At 31.0% G+C, this 17,808-nt stretch overlaps 1 protein-coding gene across 2 annotated transcripts in view; it reads left to right on the forward strand.

Annotated features, from left to right (window-relative positions):
• The first annotated feature begins 1,267 nt into the window (after window positions 1–1,267).
• Window positions 1,268–17,808, forward strand: part of LOC130441433 (glutamine synthetase) — a 50,159-nt gene continuing 33,618 nt past the window's right edge. The window contains exon 1 of one of the 2 annotated variants that reach the window (XM_056775147.1): window positions 1,268–1,383. Coding sequence is in view for 1 of the 2 variants with exons in the window: in XM_056775131.1 (XP_056631109.1) it covers window positions 12,411–12,419 (9 nt within the window). In the remaining variant the exon portion in view is untranslated. Of the gene's footprint in view, window positions 1,384–12,160; window positions 12,420–17,808 lie in introns of those variants that run through there. The other variant, XM_056775131.1, reaches the window with a different exon arrangement.

The raw sequence follows: 17,808 nt of genomic DNA on the forward strand, positions 1-17,808 counted from the left end.
AATCGATAAATATTATTTAATATGAGGATTGAAGCTCAAATTCGATTCCAAGAGCACATGACAATTATTTTATGTACTATGCAATCCTCCTTGGAATAAAAATCGACGTAATTCATCTAATTTTTCTTTCAAATTCATTACCTCTGCAGTAAATTAATGTAGATTCTTTTCGTTAAAAATGGATTTATCAACCCCAACATGAAAAATAAGTGGTTTGACAAAGGACAATTATCAGAACCCGTCGCAAACAGAGGACGATTCGTGCGGAAAGTCTTTTTGTGTGTATAATAGACTTATGAATGTCTAGTGTACTTCCAGATGGCGGAGCTATCAATACTGAGGTGAATAGTGGACAGTTCATACAACTGCATGAGGTTCTATTGCAGGAATGTTTAGGTTTAGGTTTAAAGGGGGCTCTTTTACAACAAGATAATGCTAAACCATATTCTGCCAAAGTTAAAAACGAAATAATATCGTAGAGCTTGATGGTATTGAAATCCTACTACATCCAGCATTTAGTCCGTATCTTGCACCGTCAGATTACTATTTATTCAGATCCATGGTGAAATTCTTATAAAGGGAAAAATTTGAATCCAGAGGAGATGTTGCAAATACAGTGCGACAATTTTTTGTATCTAAGCCTAAAGAATGGTATAACCAATGTATCAAAGATGATCATTGGGTTAAACCCATAGAATGCGTCGAATATAAAGACTAATAAACAAAGTGAACATTAGAAACTGACAGTATTTATGGGACACCCCCTATAGTTTGCCATTGACTTCATTGATGATATCAAATTATTTTCAATTGAACTTCCACAAGAAATTTCGCCGGTTTTGAATGAAACTTGAATTGAATTCTGAATAATCAACTGCATCAAGATTTCATCGCCTTATAATTACTTTTCACGATAAATTTGTTAAATATTACTTTATATACAGAATAGTCTGAATAAAATGGTTCATGCAGTTACCAATTGCTATTATATTGCGAGACATCCTGTATAGTATTTTTAATACCACGTTTGATTACAATAGATTTTTGACTATAATATAGAATCTGAAATTATTTTAATATAAGTCGGTACTTGTAGCATTAACTTTAACCCGCCGTTATTAATACCAGCTCTGAAATGTTGCATCATTTCTATCTCCAAATTAGGATCTGCAACCGCATTCTTCTTTATAATCTGATGCAATTATGACAAGGAAAGTATAAACTACAAAATCGGCAACAATGTAAGTGTCGCGAATCCTCCTAAAACAGCACGTTGATCTGCAATGTTTATATTTTACAATTCAGCGCCAGTACTCATCAGCTGTTTTGTTTTTAAACATTAGTTCATGTTCATTGAAAAATTGACTAAAATTTTTTCAATACGTAAGTATTTCATTTATTTGTTTATTATAATTATGTTTAGAGATCTTTTATTCAATTGCACCTTGCTCCTTGTTCAGTAAACGTTTGACTAATTTTGATTAAATCGAGCCTTTAACCTAGAACCATTTATGATTATATGGAAATTTTTTTCAGTATTGGATATTCAAATCAATTTAGTTTGGTTGTGAAGTACCACGTGTTTACGTAATTTGTCTAATTATGTGTTTATTCAAAAGTTTTATCATACAATGAACAAAAAAATCTCATGTGATACATTATATTTCTTTTATTGATTGACAAGTTTATCAATAATTAAATTGATTCAATTCTTAAAATATAATTGAATAATTTGTTGTAATCATATCCTTCAGAACATACTTATAATTGCAAATAAGGCACAGATTCTAGCGAAAATTATTTTACATAAAGAATATTGTCCTTTCACTTTCTATGTATTACTATTTGAACACAATTATGCACCAACATAAATAATAAAATAATCAATATATTACAATAATTCTTATTTAGCAGATACATTGAAAAAGTTTTTTTGCTAATTATATTTACAATTTTCTTATAGATTTAGTTAATTACTACTAAAACATTGTGTTACGAGGAAGAAAAAAATTGATAATATTTCAAGCTAATTAATTCCATGTTTATACACTCAACTACCATTATTAGGTATATTTACTACAATCCGGCAATACTGGAATGTAATCCAGTTCAAAAATATTCAATAGCGGTGACATCTATAATGTTTTAATCGTACTACTTTTGGATTGTTCAGTTTCCTTCTTATTGAAGTTTACCTAACGATTTTGCCGATAGGGGGAATAGAATGTTATTTACGTTACTTGATATGAGGAATGTTCAATACTACACAATTTAATTAAAAATATAATATAGTTTTTTATTGTTAAAGTTTTTTGTTTGAAATGTATTGATGAATCTTGTCCTGTATCACTTTATTTCATTAATATTATGTTTTCTGTCAACGATTATATCTAAATTTTCATTATAAGTAATTGAAAAATATCCATCCATAATCTGTGTTATAATAATACTTTATACTACGAACTGGCAGACGCTCAATACGAACCTGCAAATATTTATTCACGTGCATGCCTCGTGTGTTAGGTTTCGTTTTGATGACTCTATTTTGAATATATTGAGTCTCGCTTTTTTTGGAAGATTTTGAAGATTCGAAATTCAGAAGGACCGTTATTGGTCGATTATCAAATAATATTACAAAATATACTATTTGGAAGTTGTTAGGAAAACTAATACACAGGAAATAATTCATCATTTAAATGACTACAAATATTTGATATTTGTAGTCATTTAAATGATGTGTGTTTTAAAATGCATGTAACAAAATTCAGTTGTTTGTTTAAAATGTCTTTTTTGTAACATAAATTATTCAGTCCAACCTCTTCGGAGATATCACCATTAGTAACTATTTTTTAAACATTTCTGTAACATTATAAGGTAAGGACCAGATAGAGCCTAGCGGAGGGTATAAGAATCATGAAACTCCCTAAAGCCTCGTGAAATGAAACTTCGGGAAAATGCGATAATTATAAAACAGGTATATCTAATGTTGGAAACTTAAATTATCGAAAAGAGAAAATTGAAACAATTTTAACAATTTGTTTCCAATTCATTCTGGCTCGCGAGAACGTTGTTCGTCATGGATGTCTGTACATCCATCTATTCATGATTTTGTATACATGTTGCACATTCATACTTTTCTTCATACACTTCACACAGTTGGGAAATATTGTTTCATCTTCCACGGCAACGAAGACAAGAATAAAAGTTGCAGAAAACTCGCCCTGGAGGGAACTGGGAAAAAGGGGGCCCAGCTACACGCCAATCTCGCCAAGTTCTGCCTAACAGCCTTCCTAGTGTCCGCAGCTCCTTGGAATCTTGTTTTATGGACAAACCTCGTATATTCAATAGAAATGAATATTCAATATATTTTTATGCCTGTTTCAATAATCTTCAAAGTCAAACTCCTCAAAATATTTCTACAAAAGTGTTTCTATTTAGTCCTTGTACAGTGTTATCGATCAGTTATAAATTCCGCAAACTGATTTTTGTGTTCATTTTTAATTTAAAAACGCTAATCGGTGCGTCATTTACTGAGTTGTGGAAAATTTCATCGCCAATTCTCACTTATTGCATAACCTACTACTTTTTGAGTAAATAGTTGTTCAAACGTAAAAATTCTGCCAATCACGTTTTCATCTCGTGATAACCTTTCATTTTACATCTAAAGGAATCATTTTCCAATTTTAATTATTGTTTATTTATTAGGTAAATTGATAAAATAATTAACTAGAAATTCATTGTTTTTTATACTTAATAACCATTGTTAGTATTACAAAAGTATGTGATGAGATTATATTATATTCTATTAGAATACATATTTAATGCAAGTGGCGTGCAAAAATGTAAAAACTGTTCTTTTGACTGTCAATTTTACTCATATTAAAATTTTTCAGCTATCTGACCATTCACCAATTAAAGTCAGCTAGTATTATCGCCAGACGTCTCTAAATAATGATAAATCTAATAACTTTGATATTGTCAACAAAATAACCATAAATACGGAGAATTTGACAGTTAGTAATTAGCTTTGTTCGTGGTAGATACTCTGAACATGTTCTGTCACCAGATTCATGCGCATTTTGACATTGTGACATTTGACATCTTCACGATTTGAAATCCCATGTTCGTGGATCACAGATTTCTAATTCCGAACGTGTTCTGAACACGTCCAATGTATCCTCGGATATGAGTAAGGATTTTTAATCTGTCGCGTGTGTACAAAATCAAGAATAAACCTTAGGCCATTTAATTGTATTCTTTTTATTTTACTAGCTAGTTTTGAATTCAAATTATAATTTTAAATGTTCATAAAGTTTTCGTGGAGGAATGTATGTTCAGAACATATTCTGAACCAAGCATGCGTATTTGACCTGTCCAAAAGATATTCAGAAGACATTCGGAATGTGTTGCAAGCGTCAAATGGAGATATATAGAAAGTACTAACTACTAATCATAGAAGGCTTTAGAGGATATAGATATGGAAACAAGGACGAATCAGAAAGATGCACACAGATATAACTTTCAAAGGAGCAATAAAATAAGCTACAACTCAAAGGACTTCTATATGAACATCCGCGAAATTAGTGCCATATGCATTCATTGCAAGAAATTAAAGTACTCAAAAAAGCGACAATCAGGATAATAGGAGAAGCAAAAAATGAGGATGAGAAGTAAACACTAGAAAGACCAAACATTTAATAAGCATAAGAATAAAATTAAATGAAAACAGCATAAAAATAGAAGGATATAGTTTAGAAATATGGAAAACTACTTAGACGTCACAGTAAAGGAAAGGAATGACGGTTCAGAAGATATTAAGCACCGCATACAAGACAAGAACCATGGACATGTACGAAGAAGCTATTAGATTTATTGTTACCAAGGCCGCAGAAAAAGTGATTGAGGAACTAAGAGAGCCAAGAAATAGTTGAATTGATGAAATCGCAGAAGTTGACAAAAGAGAAAAATAAAGTAGATCTAAAATAATGGGAGAATATCAAGTAAGAGGACGAGGAGTGATAAAAAAAATCAATATTCAAGGCATTAAAAACAACAATAGAGAAGGATAAACCAGAAACGTGAGAAGTTAAAGGCTATAAAAATGAAAAAAGAAAATAATTCCATAAGAAGCTATGAGTGGTGATTCAACGCAATAAAAGAATCGGAGGACACCTTAACGTCAAAACTAAGACTAACAATAAGATTGGACAAAAAACAACAATTTTAATAAAATTTGTGTTCAATAATCGACCGTAGTATTACCAATCTTCTAAGCCTTGTTTAACTTAGTGGAATCCTCTTTAATCTCATTTTTCAAATTCATTTGTAGAAATAATCTCTATTCTCTGAGCTCAAACAATGATTCCACGAAATTTGTTCGTCTTGTATTTGCCTAATTTGAAATAATAATTCCGTTATTATTTTGTCAAGGTCTCCTTTTGTACCTTGATAACGTGAAAATTTAATGACGTCCTTCTAGGAGTACATGATAAAAAATTGAAGGGACAGGATAACTGATTTCCCACATGCAAACCCATTTCAGTCATTTGTGTGAAGTCGATTTTTTCGGTTAGTAAGTACATCATTGAATATTCTTGTATATGTAGACTGTTACTAATTAAATTAACGTGGGCTCGGACAATAATTGCAAAAAAATGACTTGGAAACTAACGATCTATATCGAACAATTTTGTTATCGTTCAGATTATTACTATGAAAAATAAACAAAAATAAAAGTCAGCATTTCATAATAGGGTGGTAGCAAATTCGGCCAGCTTGCAGCTTTTTACTGCTAAAAAACCAAAAAAACTGAATTGGAAATTATAAAAATATTCCAATTTAGTGAGGAAAATTGGAGTATAAAACTATTGGAAAGATATATGTTAATTTATTTGTTCAAAAATGTACAAATTCATACAAAAAATTTGAAAATAATGAAAGAAACGTTATCTAAAATCTAAACATTGTAAAGTACGTAATAAATTATTTACTCAGCATATAATCAAGTAACCGATTTTATGAACTATAACCTAATCTAATTAAAGGGCTTAGTCTGTACAAAAATGATACCAGTAACTGTTAATAATTGAAGGGCCGGGGGGAAAAAGGGGCAAAGTCCATTTTTTTTAGCAATTGAGTTATTGATGGATTGTTGTAGCTCTTGACGAGTACTTTCACATGATATAATGATTTGTGGGAAAAACGGGTCAAGTCACCTTAAAATAATGCTTTGAAAAATTGGGCCGAAAGGGAAGAAGGGGTTAAGTCCAGAGCGTAGTGGAAAGAAGGGGTCAAGTCCACAACTAAACGCCGTTGTATTCAGCAATTTACCTATGAAGGTCTTAATTAATCGTGACTTTTATTGTTGTTATATGATAATTCATATTCATATATGATAATAATTATTATATACGTATTTACATCTTAGAAGCATTATTTTAAATACAAATAAAATATTTGCTACTTAACCAGTTGCTGATTTGAATCACAGATGATTGTGAAGGCAGTGTTTGTTTTGTTGTTCTCTGTCAGTGGTGCAACAGGTTGAGGTTAGTGTGTTGTTATCTCTAAATAATATTTGTCTATATTGGTACAAAATGAGTGATAGTGACATAAGTGATGATGGTGTTGTGGAGAAGATTACTAAAAAAAGAAAAGGATTTGGTAGATTGCGAGGAGTTTCAAAGAAGATGAGGGTGCAGAGTCATGAGCCGGGGGCATGTTTTGAAAAAATACCTTTACAGGTTAGAGATAGCATTATTTCTAAATTTAATCTGATGCACAATACAAATGAACGAAACTCGTATTTGTGTGGCTTGATGGCCGTTGTGCCTGTTGAGCGTCGTAGGCCTAGGGTAAATATAGCTGACGCGAAATTTAGAGATGTTACATGCAAATATAAAGTTAGGGATATGGTCGATGGGGTAGTTAATGAGTACGATGTTTGTCGGAAAGCGTTTTCTGCCATACATGGCATATCAAAAAAGAAGGTAGAGTATTTAATTAACTCATTGAAATTGACAGGATATTCACCAAAGGACCAAAGAGGAAAACATTTAAATAGAAAACATGCTATCCCTGAGGAAACAAAACAATTGATTAAGGACCATATAAATTCATTCAAAGGTCGAGGGGCGCACTATTGTATAAAAGACTCCAAAAAAAAATATTTGCCAGAGGACCTGAATATATCAAAAATGTATAAACTTTTTCAAGAGCTACATCCAAACACGCAAGTCTCATATGACTCTTACAGATCTGTTTTTAACATAGCCTTTAACACAGCCTTTGGCTAGCCAAGAACAGATACGTGTAGTTTTTGTGATGAAATGCATATCAAACTCGAATCACTGAGAAATGATTTAAAAAGTGTTGAAAGTCAAGAAGAAAGAGATAAAATTGAAGAATCCTTGAAAAAAAAGAAACGGAATTTAAATTACACAAATTAAAGGCAGATACATTTTATTATTTAAAAAGAAGAGCCCGAAAGGCTGCATCGAAAACAAAAACCTATGAGGCCATATGCATTGATTATGGAAAAAATTTGTGTGTGCCTAATGTTACCACAAACGATGTATATTACAGAAGACAACTTTCTGTTTTTTGTTTTATTATTCACATTCTCAGTAATAACTCTTCTTACTTTTTTGTCTATCCAGAGTCAGAAGGTAAAAAGGGAAGTGACAATGTTTGTCAAATGCTCTTTGAATTTTTAAACAACCACCTCGACAAAAATGTTGAAAATCTCCAAATATATGCAGACTCTTGCGGAGGTCAGAACAAAAACATTACGATGATACGATTCCTCCATTATATGATACATATACAAAACAGGTTTAAGTCTGTACAAATGACGTTTCCTATAAGAGGGCACTCATATATGGAGACAGACAAAGACATGTCTCTAGTAAAAAACAATTTTAGAGCTGAACTGCCAAGTGACTGGACTATTCACATCAGGGATTGTAGACAGAAACCTAATCCATACGTTGTTGTAGAAGTAGATTACTCGTTTTGGCGATCATGGACTGTGTTTTTTAACTTGACTTGACAAGAAAAAACTTAGCGTTCAAACAAGACCCATAAAAGAAATCAAGTTCACTATTGAATCTGAAAGGCTTATGTACTTCAGGAATAATTATTTTGGACATTGGGAAAGCACAGTCATCACTCTATCAGCCAGGCGTAGATTCAATGTAGAACCTTCCACTCTTCCTGATCACTCTCACACAGGTAATAAATAATAAATTTATATTATCAAGTGACAGTATCTTTAAAATTTAAGAAAATAAAATAATATAAAATGATATTGTTAATAAAAATATTAAGAAATGTCTGGGATCCTTAAGTTTTATGAAACCGAAAAGTTTTTACTTTATGATAACATTATGTTTAAAAAATGTGCGTAGGCCTACGAAAATTTTGCTTATGTTTTTAGGACCAGTGCCAATATCAGATGAAAAATACGAGGATTTGGTACATCTTTCTAAATTCTGCAGTAAAATTCAAGCAAAGGATCACTATATAAACCTGCCACACAACGACGAAGCAAGACAAAAAGGGAAAAAAAGAGGAACAAGAAGAAAAATGCAGCCAATATAGAATGAGTCTTTCATTTTTACGTGAAGCAAAACTGTTTTTTACCCATTCAATAAATAATGTTCTTGATTTTAATGGATTTTTCATAATTTTACCTATAATATCATCCTATGACACATTAAAAGTTAACTTGAAGGGGGAAAAGGGGGACAAGTCCTGCACATTGCCCCTTTTTCCCTCTTCCAGATTGTTACCATTTTTCAATTACGTAATCTGTCATGCAAAGGAGTGAATACAATTAAGATAAATAATATATTAAGATTCTAAAATTATTAAGGTAGCTTATTCAATAAACAGATTTTATAATTTCATGTTTTATTAATACGTATATCCAAAAATTAACCTTAAATTGTCTCTCCTGAAAAATTTGGTCAATGTGACTTTGCCCCTTCTTCCCTCCGACCCTTCAATTAAGATCGATAGATGTTAAGAAAATACTATTCTGTATGATTTGAACGTTGTTTACATTAATGTATAATAAAATTTTTTCTGTTGGAATAACGTCGACCAAAACTATTGCACGTGCAACATAATGCACATAGTGCACGTGATTAAGGTTGAAAGAAATTTACTTAAGAAATTTGCTTATTGCTAACACCGAATACAGAAATTGAAAGAAAATATGTGTATTGAAACATTAAAATAAAATCTTCATTTTCTACCTCAATAAATACATTATCTTAATACCAATCAGATGACATTGAGCTTTCATTTCACTTTTTGGTTTCCATCTCAAACATTTAATGGGATACTCCCCGAAATATAACGGCTTCTTCAGCGATCCCTCCCACAAGGCTTTTTATTTGTGGTATTTTATGGTGCCACTGATTTGGACCAATAACCCGGGATGCACACGTGCTGATCACGCACTGATCATTGTTTTGGTTTACTATTTTTCTTTGATACATAGATTTTAGTAGTTTGAATATTGTCATTATAATATCTTATGACACTGTGACATTATTGGAAAGAATGGCTAAAAATAACATCTACACATTTTGTCATTAGGTAATTATTTTACCTAAAGCAATATCGAAGCGAATTTCGGATATTTCAGTTTCTCCTTCTTCTTCTCATCTCGTCTTCTCATTGAAGTTGGCGACCACGTTTTTAAATGCGTTTCTGTCCCTCACAACATGAAACAATTCTCCGCCACTGAAATTTGTTTATTCTCTTATGCTACGGAGCCAGGATTTCTTATTTCTGCTCTGCCCTACATTATGTTTTGTAGCAATAGGTATTTGTCGTTGCGTAAGATGTTTTTCTTATCTTAATAAATGTCAACAGCTTTCTTTTTCGCCCAATGCGTCTTAATACTTTGTCGTTGGTGATTCTGTTAGTCCAGGGTATCTTCAGGATGCGTCTATAGAGCCACATCTCGAATGCCTCAAGTTTTTTGATCATTTGAGCGTTCAAGGTCCAAGTTTCCACTCCCGTACAGCAGTACTAACCACACATAACAATCCATGAATCCTCTTCTGACGTGCAGGTTTAGATTTCTATTTGCAAACTTTGGGGAGTTCTTGATAAATGCCTTTCGAGCAATTTCAATTCTGATCTTGATTAATTTTAATAAACTATAATTACATATCGCAATTCCTAAATAAGAAACCTCTGACTAGGTAAGTAGATTTTCTAAAATGATTTTATAAAAAATTATGTATGATATACGTGTTGCAAGTGATTTTATTTCATCCATGCTACGATCGTTTTTTAATCATCTGCACTCACAAAATAAAATTTCACTTTTAACAATCGTATTCTAAATATTTTCTCAGTGAAAAGAAAATTTATGAAAATATTCGATATTATAATCAAGTTATTAAACCATTCAAATAAATTGCTTCTAAATTATGAGTTCTAATATACTATATTTGGTCTCGTGGGACATTCCAGATACACAATAAAAAATTACTAAATTGTTTTGTTAATTTAACTCAACATTTCTCTCTCTCTCTCTCTCTCTCTCTCAATTATTTCGCTTATTAAGCATGTTCATTACCGTTTATTATTACTTAAATAGAAATGAATTGTTGGAAAAACATACTGTTATCACGCAAGGTTTTTGTTGTTTATTAATTCAAATATTTATATGTACATGGATAACTGTTTGTGTCCATTTAACCCTTAACCGGAAAGTTGGGACTTTTAGTACCCCATCGGAAAGGAGGCTCTTCAAATTTTTGAAAAAAAATGTAATTTTCTTCGAAGGCCAGCAATCTAGTAGACATAGCAGGCATTTCAAAAAGTGCAGTACATCGCATATTAACTGAAAATTTGTTCAAAATGGAATAAAAGCAGCGTCATAGAGATGTTTCCATCAACTGTTTGACAATGTTTCACAGAAATAAGGTAACGTAGGTCCATCACTTCACACCCGAAACAAAACAATGGACTGAAAAGGGAGAAACGGTTCCAAAGGAGGCAAAGACCGTTTCATAAGCAGGAAAGATCATGGCGTCGGTTTTTTGGGATGCGCGTGGAATAATTTTCATTGACTCACTTGAAAAGGGAAAAACTATCGACAGCGAGTATCATGCGAACCTATTGTAACGTTTGAGCGAAGAAATCAAGCAAAGACGGCCGCATTTGGCTAAGAAGAAAGTGTTGTTTCAACAATACAATGCTCACACATCCGTTTACAATTAATAAAATTATTGAATTAAAGTTTGATTTGCGACCTCATGCAACCTATTCGCCACATTTACCCCCCTAGGACTATTTTCTATTCCCAGACTTTAAGAAATGGCTTAGTGGTCAAAGATTTTCCAATAATGAAGAAGTGATGTCGGCAATTAATGGCTTATTTTGAGGAGATTGATAATTCTTATTATAAAAAGGGTATAGAACTTTTAAACACTTCTGGGAAAAGTGTATAGAGCTAAAAAGAGATTACGTTGAAGAATAAATATATTTTCCTTCAAAATTTTTGTATTTTTTTTATTTGGCCAGATACTTCTTGGACCATCCTTGTACACGGAGGATTGACGCAAAAATGACTTTTTCGGTGTTGTCAAAATTTAATTATATTGTGACTGAAAACTTCACGTAAAACTTTTAATATTCATAATAGGCAAATAAATTTTGATTTGACTGACCGACGCGGAAAAACGGTAAAACGCTCCATGTGTTTCACGTATTTCTCATAAAACGCTTATTTATTTGTATATTTCTGTATTTTTAATTATTTTCGGGTTTATATTCGATGTATATTCTTATATGGCATATTTTCATCTTTTGAGTCTGCATTTTCCTCAAAACTAAATCAAAATCCACTCCATAACTTTCCTGATTCTGGTTCTCATTTTATATCCAACATATTGTGATGTTTGAGCTTTTAGGAATCGTGATAATGTTTTCCTGTTTCACTCAGTATTTATTATTACTTTCATTTCATTTTCTCTATTATTTTTCTCGTTTCCATTGCATACGTGAGTTTTATAATCTTGTAGTTGAAACCCGTTCAAACTGTTCTAAATTTTACTGTTTGAACAATACTGGCTCAAGTATCAGTATCTCTCAAACACTATGAATAATATATTATTGTAATAGTTGATAATTTAGTACCTTTGATTATGTAATGCAATTACAAATTTTTTGTTCGGTAATTTCGTAGTAATTTTATTTCATACTTACCGTAGCGTGTGAAACTAGCTTAAAGGTATAAAAATAAACAATAAACACGTCAGTATTGTGAAGATAAAAAACAGTGCTAATGTATTTATAATGCATATATTATCCTTTTGGAAGAGATTTGTTAAATTTTACTAAAGTGAACAAAGTGATAGCGGAATTACAAATAAATTTGTGATATGTATAAAGTAAGTATTAATCTATCACTGTATATATTATGTGTTAGAAAAAACTCTTTATCTACGTTTATAAAAGGTTTTGTATAGTTACGTTTATATCTCTATATGAAAAATCACGTTTACAACGAGTGTTTGATATTACTTGTAAGCTGTTTCTAACCTCAAAGTTCACATATATGTATTTGTGTGTTTTGTAGTAAATAATTTTTTTTCAAGTAGACATATTATCTATAATGGAGTTTTTCTATTTAGAAATGTAGGCTGAAGTGTGGTTGTTGATAATTTTATATTATTCTGAGATCTGAATATGCAATAACACTTGACGGTTCTCTAAGTACTTAAAGAAAAACAAATTTCAATGTATAAAGTGTACATTTTAATAGATATGGATTGTTATAAACAAATTTCATCGGTAAATTTGTTTTATTATTGAATTACATCGACCATTTTTAACGAAACTGATGTATTTCGCATGATTTGAATCATTAATATTTAACAAAACCGGCACATTTCGGTAGAAGTAAATTAAGTTTTCGAAGAATGTTTTTTGAGGGTTTCACTTCTTTGCTTTTAATATCGCAAAAAGTTGACTTTTAAATTATACCAGCTGACACAAGAATTGGAACAGAAAAAAACTGTGACGGTTTTTCCGTAAAAAAGAAAGCAATCTTTTATCAAATTCTGTCACACTCAGTGATACAGTAAATTTACTAATACATTCTTCATTGGTAAGATTTCGGGTCTCAAACAATAAGAAGCAAAAAAGTAAACAATACCTAACGCCATTCAACATCTAAAAGAAAAAGTTAAGATAGGAGTAAATACTGTAATCACTTACAAAAATAAAATTTGTCATTGGAATTATTGAAAAAAATATAGACTGTCTGAAAATATTTGTCTTACTTGGTATTTAGAAGAGAGAAAAATGCTTTATTGTCCAAAAATTGTTACAATTTGTAGAACAAGAACTAACAAAAAAGTTAAGAGAACAATTTGTAGGCAGATTTTAAAATATAACTTTGAACTGATCACAAAATGTAGAGCATAGTACCTAAAAATCTGAACTTTAAGTCATTATAGCATCAAATAAAAGTTATGGTAAAAGATTTATGGTAGATGATAAATCGTTGTACTTTATAGGGTTTTTCTGTCTTTTCTTTTGTTGATGTCGTTATTAACGTGTTTCGTACACTTGATTTTATCCATATGATATATCATAAAAATCACTTAAGCTAATATCAGTTCAATAATGTTACTTAGAATGTTGTTAATAATACCTAAATTTGTAAATTTAGGAAAGATCATTTCACTAGGAATGACGCTAATTTAAAAATAATTCAACTATATATTTCCAGAAAGAGAGTCACAAGTTAAAAAAAATGGATCAGAAAGGGTTACAAAAACTCTGTTTTCAGTAACATTCCACAGTAAAGACCGTACTATCTTCGAATGTCACGTTGTTTCCAGAAAACAATTTAGTTTTCAAAAACTCCCTTAAACCTCCTAAACATACCACACGTTGCCATTAAAAACCATTAAATAAAATCTATAGAAGTTGTAACGATGAAAAATGTATTTATTCAAACAATTCGAACATTGAATAATAATAAAAACAAAACTCACATCCTAACCTAAAATACTAGAAAAAATTTAAAGTAATTACGTATAACATGCCTTAGATATAAAATTACGAACCGCTACTGTCAACAGTCGTAACCAAACTAAATATTTTATCTGTCGGCTTTCTTGATCTAACCTAACCAATCCCTCCATTCTGAAAATTAGGGAACTGCTTCATGAGTTGTATCAGCAAGACATTCGAATCGCCTAGTTCCCCGGACACTCTCATATTGAAGGAAATGTATGAGCAGATGATCTTGCAAACTTAGGAATCACAATCAGACGTTCTTCCTTGCCGTACTCCATTTAGATGTGGGACAGCCCATTAAACGTAATATAATAGAAAAGTGGCACTCAACATTCAGAACACTCGAGTCTTCGTCATTTTTTATAACTGCTCCTTAAATAATTCTAATATTAACTCTCTCTACAGTTCAGACTATGAATAAAACTTATAACAAAAATTTTAAGTGCTTAAAACATCAAATACTAATCCTAGAACTTGGTCAGTATTAGCAAGTCTACAGTTGGATGAAGTCACTTAAAAACAGGCCGCAGGCCGAATAGCCCTGGCAGCTGATGCCTTCACAACCTTAAGAAGAAGAAGACGCTTTCATGAACACGTTTTCTTTGGCGACACTTTGAGTTACTAAGAATATATTTATTCAGTTTTGCGACCGGAACTTTTTGGTACTTTTTATAATCCTTCAAGTGAGAATAGATAAAGTAAACATCCTTTTTTTGTTGAATATTATTTATATAATATTACATAATTTATTCTACAAATACACGTGTAAATCACATGTCACAAATAGAATAGAGCATCCAAACCTTGGATTGATGATGCGTGTATAAAATTTTTGTTTCTTGTATTTCTTGACGAATTCATGTCAATCTAATCTGATTACTCATATATATGTAAAAAAGAATCGATTTTGAGCTATTTTGTTCAATAATTATACCAAGATGCCGATTATATCATAATTTAAAATTCCGTGATAATTAATCACAGTTGAAAATCACTCCATTAAACTTCTTATTTTTAATAACTAAATTATAAATAAATTAATCCAATTCAAATAATAAACGAAGCTATTCTAGAATGTTTTTATTGTTTACCTAACGTTTTATCAGATAAAAACCCACCTTTTTATGTTCAGTTTTCTCTTTAGAAAATATTTCCATGCAAATAAATGATGTAGGGGAAGCAATTAAGTGAAAACCTTGGAAAACTCTGCTATCGTTTTAATTGTAGTTATCGACAATGAGATGAATTTGATTCTTGTCTAACATAAACGACGTGACGTCCGTGAATATTTTTCAAAGAAATTGCGTGCTCTGTTTACAGACATTTTTCAAGTAAATTTTTACGAGGGGTGCCAGATGAATTATCAATCACGAGTTCTGAATAATATACACCGAAATTTAAACTAAAAAATGAGGAAATTGCTAATTAATAGAAATATTGTAAATTTAGGTGACAAATCTGTAAAATAGAAAACAGGAGAAAGCAAAACCTCCTATTTTTGTTTTGTCAGATTAAGAGAAACAAAAAAGAAAACTCAGAAATACAATCTATTCTAGGTAAGGAATATTTTACATTTTTTCTATGGAACTCAGATCCAGACTACATTTTATAATATATAATATCACTCAATTAGACGTGTGATTGACACACTGATGGCGCTGCCATTGTCAAATCTATAAGACGTTTATGAAGTACCAACTTTCATAAGTCTAAGTGTAAATTTTCATGAGATTTCGATTAGTCAGAAAAAAGTGACAGCCATTTAAGTGAAGTTATTTTGGTTATTTTCAAAACAATAGATTCAAAACAATTTGTGTGTCAAATTATCGTTGCTTCTGGATGAAAAAAAAAGACTGTAGAAGCTCAGCAATGGCTTTAAAAATGTTATACGGACAATGCTTCATTGAAAAGAGCCATTAGTTATAGGTTTGCTCAATTTAATCGTTGTAGTACAGACGCCGATTATTGTGAACATTCTGGTCGTCCAATTGAGGTGATTACTCCAGAAAACATCAAAAAAATCCAAAAAATTGGTTACATCTAATCGTAAATTGAAAAAACGTGAGATATCAGAAGTCAACCAACGGTGACGACCATCCGGTGATGACAAAAAATAGGTTAAGATTGGATGCCATGTCAAATATACGCATACAATTGTCGGACGTAATATCGAATTATAGTAACTTGATTTGATTATGAAAATAAACAAGGTGCGTATTATGTTTAAAAAAATCAATTGAAGAACTAATTTTTATATTAACATTTATTAGTCTGCTTACTCTCCATTTAACGTTGATAGAGTTTAATGTACAGAAATGAATCAAAAGGGGTCTAATAGTGCCGTATATATATTTTCATATTAACTCCCTACTAGAACCCAAGGTCTGTCCATTTCCTCTTGAACTGTTTTCATTAATATGTTAATTTTTGCATCAAACTATATGGTGCTGCGACAAATAGTCATATAAAGAAAACCATTTTTGCTGTCATTTTCATTGTCAATCCAATATTTCCAATATTATGCTATTTTTTTGACACATTTTGATCCATCTTCGTGTAATGTTCTCATTTTTATTATTTTATCAATTATCAATTAATCTTGGAATCAGATGAAACAGAATCATGCTTTTGTTGGAATAAACCTAGTTCTTGTGTAAACATTAAAAAAATCATTATATACAAATTACTGTCAATTGACCATGACTCGTTTTTAAGTACTCACATTTATAGATGAATTACCATTTAATTATACCATTAAAAGCTAAATAGAATGTGTGTATACCTGAACAAAATAACATGTGATTGGAATTGATAGTTTAGTAAATAACACTTCAAATAACAGCTACATCTCTACGTTTTTAAACATATGATATAATATGATTAACCAAAATCTGCATTAAATAACACCAATCATTGATATTATAAGCAATCGTGACTAGATTTTTTCATATACGAGCCTTATAGGAGTGTTTTTGCATGAATTTACATGACTTTTGACATATGACATCAGCAAAATGGCGAAAGTTAATAATATGTTGACCGTAACGAAAATCGAACTTTCTTCACATTCCCCTCGTATTATAAGCAATACTGACTGGATCTGTTTATATATATATATATATATATATATATATATATATATATATATATATATATGCTATCCTTACAGGAGTATTACTTGCCTGGATTGACGTGAAGTTTGACATATGACATCAGAAAAACAGCGAAAACTCATAATATGTTCACCGTAATTAGACACGATCTTTTGTCACACACATCCCTCGTATTATAAGCAATCGTGACTAGATCTGTTTATATAAATGTATATACTAGCCCTACAGGAGTGTAACTTGCATGGTTTGACGTGAAGTTGACGAAAGTCGATCTTTCTTCACACACCCCTCGTATTATAAGAAATCGTAACTAGATTTTTTGATATACTTCTATATACTAACCTCATAGGAGTGTTCTTGCATGAATTTACGTGCAATTTGACATATGACATCAGCAAAATGGCGAAAGTTATTCTCTTATTATAAGTAATAATCACTAGTCCGTTTATATACATCTATATACTAGCCTTCTAGGAAAGTTATTTGTATGAACTTACGTACAAGTTTGACATATGACATTAGAAAAATGGCGGAAACTAATAATATATTCACCGTATCGAAAATCGATCTTTCTTCACACAACCCTCGTATTATAAGCAATCGTGATTAGATCCATTTATATTTATATCTATATACT

The sequence above is a fragment of the Diorhabda sublineata genome, chromosome 1 (genome assembly GCF_026230105.1).
Source record: "Diorhabda sublineata isolate icDioSubl1.1 chromosome 1, icDioSubl1.1, whole genome shotgun sequence".
NCBI classification, from domain to species: Eukaryota; Metazoa; Arthropoda; class Insecta; order Coleoptera; family Chrysomelidae; genus Diorhabda; species Diorhabda sublineata.